A 6,739-nucleotide genomic window follows, 5' to 3' on the forward strand; every position below is an offset into this window, starting at 1 on the left:
AATATTATTTACATTCAAAATAAAGTGAACAGTCACTTGAAATTTGGTATAATAAATGCAAATTGCCGTACAAAATACCGTGTGGGCATCTGATGTAATGCCAAAAAAAAAAAAAATCAGGGTTTTGTTTTTTGTAGTCCACAAGGGGTTACATTTTTTTATGCAAGCTTTCTGAACTATAATGTCAGTGGTTTCAGGTAAGAAGTTCAAACCACTTTAAGGCTGTAAATAGCTTGTCTTTGCCCTTGTTATTCTCTGTAGGTGGTAAAAAAAGTGTGCCATTAAAGTTCTTAATCCACCCAATCAATGGTATGTCCTGGATGCTGCCTTGCCTGGCACACAGAACTATAGTGCAGTAACAGTCCAGTCTATTTATTACAGTGTTCTTTTTAATCTACTTCTTCAATTGTAGGTCCTGAGCTGCTGGTGCCTTGTCTGGCTTGAGCACCACAGCTAGAGCCTGGCATTCCACCTGGCATGCCTCCCTGGTACAGCTTGGTAATGATGGGTTGGCACACCTTTTCCAGCTCCTTCTGCTTATGGGTGTACTCATCTTTCTCTGCCAGTTGGTTGTTCTCCAGCCAGGCAATGGTCTCTTTACACTTCTCAGAGATTAGCTTTTTCTCCTCCTCACTTATCTTGCCTTTCATGTTCTCATCTTCCACCATACTCTTAATGTTAAAAGCATAAGATTCTAGAGAGTTCTTGGCAGCAATTTTCTCTCGTTGTGCATCATCATCAGATTTGTATTTCTCTGCATCTTGCACCATCTTCTCAATTTCCTCTTTGCTCAGACGACCTTTGTCATTGGTAATTGTTATCTTGTTTTGTTTGCCGGTACTCTTGTCCACAGCCGATACATTGAGGATGCCATTGGCATCAATATCAAAGGTGACTTCAATCTGTGGCACTCCTCGGGGAGCGGGAGGGATGCCACTCAGTTCAAATTTGCCTAGAAGGTTGTTGTCTTTGGTCATGGCTCGCTCTCCTTCATATACCTGGATGAGGACACCGGGCTGGTTGTCAGAATAAGTGGTGAAGACCTGAGTCTGCTTGGTAGGAATGGTTGTATTACGTTTGATGAGGACAGTCATGACCCCACCAGCTGTCTCTAGGCCCAAGGAAAGAGGAGCCACATCTAGTAGCAGCAGGTCCTGCACATTCTCTGACTTATCTCCCATCAGGATAGCAGCTTGAACAGCAGCCCCATAGGCCACGGCTTCATCTGGGTTGATGCTCTTGTTAAGTTCTCTTCCATTGAAGAAATCCTGCAACAGTTTTTGTACTTTGGGAATACGTGTAGAGCCCCCAACCAGGACAATTTCATGAATCTGTGATTTGTCCAGCTTAGAATCTCTCAGGGCCTTCTCAACGGGTTCCAGGGTACCACGGAAGAGATCAGCGCACAGTTCCTCAAAGCGGGCTCTGGTGATGGAGGTGTAAAAGTCAATGCCCTCATAGAGAGAATCAATCTCAATGCTTGCCTGGGTGCTGGAGGACAGGGTGCGCTTGGCTCTCTCACAAGCTGTTCTCAGCCTCCTCAGGGCCCTCTTGTTTTGACTAATGTCCTTTTTGTGCTTGCGCTTGAACTCCTCAACAAAATGGTTAACCATGCGGTTATCAAAGTCCTCCCCACCCAGATGAGTGTCACCCGCTGTGGCTTTTACCTCAAAGATGCCATCATCGATGGTGAGGATGGAGACATCGAAGGTGCCCCCTCCCAGGTCGAAGATGAGGATGTTGCGCTCTCCACGGCCCCCTTTGTCCAGGCCATAGGCGATGGCTGCTGCTGTTGGCTCATTGATGATTCTCAGCACATTGAGTCCAGCGATTACCCCGGCATCCTTGGTGGCCTGGCGCTGAGAGTCATTGAAGTAGGCTGGAACGGTGATGACGGCGTTGGTGACCGGGTGGCCCAGGTACGCCTCTGCTGTCTCCTTCATCTTCACCAGAACCATAGAGGAAATCTCCTCAGGGTAGAAGGTCTTCATCTCTCCCTTATAGTCCACCTTGACCTTGGGCTTTCCTCCATCGCTCACCACCTGGAAGGGCCAGTGCTTCATGTCAGACTGCACTATGGGATCATCAAACTTCCGGCCAATCAGCCTCTTGGCATCAAAGACGGTGTTCTGGGGGTTCAGAGCCACCTGGTTTTTGGCAGCATCTCCGATCAGTCTCTCGGTGTCAGTGAAGGCCACGTAGCTGGGGGTGGTGCGGTTCCCCTGGTCATTGGCGATGATCTCCACCTTGCCATGCTGGAAAACCCCCACACAGGAGTAGGTGGTGCCCAGGTCAATGCCAATCGCCACTCCTTTAGATGCCATGTCTCTGGAAGTAATAATGAAGTCTTGCAGTGAAGAAGCTGGACTGCTGCTGGACTCTCTCTGCTGGATTCTTCTCAGTGATCACAGGCTGTGATATGATCGCTGTGTATCCGCTCTCTTCTCTCCAGTCTATGGCTGCTATTGGACTCTGTAGAGATTATCACACCGGTTTACAAAACTTCTATATATTCCTCTCCTGTACGGGACGTCACGCCGCTTCCAGCCAATCGCAGAGCGGTCCTCGATAATTATTACGTCGCTTAGCAACTTTCCCGAAGTTTCCTGAGCGTTCCACGCACAACCAGCCAATCATGAGGCACCCAAACCGCAGAACTTTCCCAAAGCTTCCAGCCCCAGAGAGCTCTGTCCAATCAGAGGCGGCGGGTGTGTCAATTACGTCAATAGGAGAGGAGAAGCTTCGCGAGCGTTCCAGAGGGAGCTGTCCGTCAAACAACAGCTCGGCCAATCAGTGTTGTGAGGGGGCGGGCTAAGGAGAAGATGGAGATGTCAGTCAGAGTACGGCTCGGCCAATCAGTGCTGTGAGGGGGCGGGCTAAGGAGAAGCTTCACGACTGTGCCAGATGGAGATGTCAGTCAGAGAACAGCTCGGCCAATCAGTGTTGTGAGGGGGCGGGGTCGGACTTCAAAGCTGGAGGAGAAGGGATGCAGACACTGAGGCGATATAGAGAACTCTACGTGGTATAAATTCACCCGGCTAGTCTGTGTGACGTTCTCTAAGCATAACGTGTACTGGCTATACGTACTATGATGGTATAATACTATATAGAGTCAGGGCTCATTGAGTTTAGTTCAGGCTTATTGTGCCATATTTATGGCGAACAAATGACGTAGTATGTGTATGATTAGTTCTCGGTATACAATGACTCCGCCTCATTGTTATGTCTTATCATTGTAGAGAAATATCAGGAGTTTGTCCGCAGCAGAAGCACTACTTCAATTTGACCACTAGGTGTCAGTAGATGCACAATGGTAAGAAATATATCTAAAGCTAGTTTTATTTTTATATTGGAATGATATTGGTTAAAGCGGAGTTCCGGGCACAAAAACTAACTTTTTTTTTTGTGCCCATCCGCTTGGTCTCCCTCACCTGAAAAGGAATTGGATAGTTAGGCATTTTTTTTTCACTCACCTTGTAATTGGAGATTGAATATACTCACCTATTCTCTACTTCCTCCCTCGGTGCCGCGGCTCCGACGTCACTTCCTGTCTTGCGATGATTCCTGGGAGCTGAACGTCATCGCTCCCAGGAATCAATGCGACGGCACCGGCCCCGCTCGTCACTTCCGGGGCGACGCCGCATTCCCCGCTAAACAGCTTCTGGGCATGCCCAGTAGCTGTGGAGGAATGCGGCGCCGCAGCGGAAGTGACGAGAGGGGCCGGTGCAGGCGCATTCTGGGACAAGAAGACGCGGAAGAGGACGCCGAAGAGGATCGCGCTGGCTTCAGCTGCCCACAACAGAGATGGCAATGCTGGAGAAGAAGTTTTAAAAGTGAGTATTTCTTCTAAAAGGTAAGTGCGAACCGGGACAGATCAGTGGATAGCCATTGTGGAATGTACTAGCCCCGACTGTCCCGGGGGTACGTTTGTTGAAAAATGGTTTCTGTGCCCGGAACCCCGCTTTAACCACTTAAAGTGGAGTTCTGCCTTCCCCTCCAAAAATACTGTAGCTGCTGACTTTTAATATTAGGACACTTACCTGTCCTGGAGTCCAGCGATGTCGGGTGCTGCCGCCGCCATTGCCGGTAAGGGAACCCGGCACTGAAGCCTTGAGGAGCGAAGCGCACTGCGCATTTCTATTGGCTCGGTGGTGGGGGCCGAACTTCAGGGACGGATGGCCGCGGCACCATGTCCCGGAAGGGGTACCTGTAAAAAACGGGTACCCGTTCCCCCCCTGCCCCCTGAAAGGTGCCAATTGTGGCACCAGAGGGGGGGGGGGGAGCAAAATAGTTCCATTTTTGGGTGGAACTCTGCTTTAAGGACCAAGTCTATTTCTCTTTAGTTCATTGACGGACACAGCTCCATGTCTTCTTGAAAGTTGGGTTATGCTGCCCCCTACAGGAGTAGGACACTAGACAGGAAAAAGCTTGACTACGCCTATGGGCAGGGTTCGTACGGTCCTGGAAAAGTTTTGGAATTTGTAGATGACACTTTCCAGGCCTGGAAAGGTCATGGAAACTTAGGAAACACACTAAGGTTTTGGAAAAGTCATGGAATTATTTACTGTGGAGGAGCGGGGAGCGGATGCTTAATTATTTTAATGTATTATTTTATTCCCTAATGTTATTTTATTGCCAGTGCCACATACTATTTACTTCGCCTTCCGGGTCTGCGCTGTCACTGGCCAGCAGCAGCCGAGGAGATGATCGTGAACCAATCAGGCAGCGGGGAGGGCCGGCCGCGGTTTGCCTGGAGACACTGTGACTGGCCAGCAGCAGCAATAACAGCCGGGAGATAACAAACCAATCACAGGCAGCGGAAGCGTCACTGGAGGGCGGGCCGGCCGCATGAACGTGATGACGCGGGGGGCAGCAACCGAAACGAAATGATGAAATATTAGGAATCTAAACAGACCTCTGATTCTCACATTTGAGACAGAGAAAGGGAATGAGAAGGGAGATTTATCAGTCCCTTTCTCTGCAGCCTCAGCTCCAGAAATGAATAGGAAGTGCTCTGAGACTTTCTGTTCATTCACAAACTGAAGCACAGTAAAAGAGCTATGAATGGACAAAGGAGCGATTGGTACCGATTGCTCACTGTGTTCATTCAGGAAAGGAAGGGGTTAGAGAGGAGGGAAGTTGGTAGTGCTGGGCGAAAAATATAACACACGGGGGGGGGGGGGGGGGGCAAACATCAAGAGAGTGGGGGTGAAAGTGATCAGAGTGATGGGGGTGGGGGCACAGATTTTTCCCTCTGCAGCACAGCCAGAGGGAGTAGAAGGAGGAAGCCGGAAGTGCTGCAGAGGGAGGCACGGTGTGAACCATAAGGCAGTACAGCTGGCCTTCCTGCTCGGCTGGTGCCCAGGTCCCCTTTTTGAACTGGTGGGGCCCGGGCCTGGTACAGGAGGACCAGCTGTACATCCTTATCAGTGGTGCTACTAACAGGTCTTTATAAAGCTGGAGTATTGCCACTATCTGCACCCAGTAGAAGGTGCCAGGCTTTATAGTGGTTGCAGATCTTTATGCTTAGTGTGGATAAGCATTCTGGGGCAGGGTAAAGAGGAGGATAATTGTAGAGGGCAGGTACTTCCCCTTTAGCCCTGCTTATTAAACAGCTGAACAGAGGGTTGTTGGTTTATGGTGTCTACAGACGTGACCAGCATGCAGTCTAGAATAGAAAGAGTCGATTGTCTGAGATTTATCTGCTGGTTGAGCCTGACTTTTAGTGGGACTTTGAATACTGTGTGTGCTGAAGCTAAGCATGCTTGCATTATTGTATTAGGGCTGGATTTTGCACTGATGGAAGCAGTGACTGTCTTGTTTGAGCTGAATTTGAAGACAAAGCCTGTTTCTGCTGGCTGACCAATAAAGCGTACTTTACATTTACAGAACTGTGGGTTGATTTAATAAAATGAGTGCAAAATCTGGTGCTGGTCTGCAAAAAAACAATTGGCTTCCAGGTTTTATTGACAAAGCTTCATTGAAGATAGAAGCTGATTGGTTAACATGCACAGCTGCATCAGATTTTGCACTCTCCTTTTTCAGTAAATCAACCTTGTCTGACAAGCTCCTGTTTTCCCCTCTGATTCTGACAACTGGTGGAGCATACAGTGGGCAGTGTGATGGGTACAGGCCAGTCCTATGTCTCGCGTTAAAGTCACACAGGCTATGAAAGAATTAAAAAAACTGTGGAGGAACTGATTACGCAATTAGCACTGGCTAATACGCAGGCACAGGCCCACCATGACCAGGTCATGGCACAGGTAGTTGCTGCTCAAAAAGAGACAGACCACCTATTGGTTGAACATTTAGCCGGTCTACAGAAGCAGTGACCCAGGAGGCTAAAAGGATGAGAGACAGCTCTGCTACGAAAGGGGACGTGCGGAAGGTTGTGCAGCCGACTCTAAAAAAGATGACATCCACAGATAAAATTAAAGCTTATTTGGCCCTTTGTGAGTGGGTTGCAATAAGAGAAGGGCTGCCTGAGAAAGATTGGGCGGATGTGCTAGCCCCTTTCCTGCAGATCTTCAACAGGCATACTGTGAATTGGCCCCGGAGTCGACACAAGATTATAAAAGGCTAAAAGAAATACTAGCTCTCTATGTATGCTTATCTAGTATGTGCGGTGCAAAGTCTGCATCTGCATGAGTCAGTGCTGTGTCTTTGCCAAGACCAACAAGGCCCAGGCCCAGGGTGGCATGAAAAAATGCCCACCCCTTGGGGGGGGGGGGGCAGTGGC

The 6,739-nt window shown here is 49.0% G+C and overlaps 1 protein-coding gene across 1 annotated transcript; it reads right to left on the reverse strand.

The window, feature by feature from the left end:
- Positions 1-337: 337 nt before the first annotated feature.
- On the reverse strand, positions 338-2,494 carry LOC309560369 (heat shock 70 kDa protein). The gene has a single exon (XM_082263999.1). The coding sequence runs from the start codon at positions 2,322-2,324 to the stop codon at positions 390-392; it is 1,935 nt and encodes a 644-aa protein (XP_082120125.1). The 5' UTR covers positions 2,325-2,494; the 3' UTR covers positions 338-389.
- Positions 2,495-6,739: the final 4,245 nt, after the last annotated feature.

The sequence above is a fragment of the Pelophylax lessonae genome (genome assembly GCF_965119305.1).
Source record: "Pelophylax lessonae genome assembly, chromosome: 7".
NCBI classification, from domain to species: Eukaryota; Metazoa; Chordata; class Amphibia; order Anura; family Ranidae; genus Pelophylax; species Pelophylax lessonae.

Coding starts and splice junctions, on each gene's coding strand:
- LOC309560369 (XM_082263999.1), bottom strand. CDS start 2,324: ATGGCATCTAAAGGAGTGGCGATTGGCATTGACCTGGGCACCACCTAC.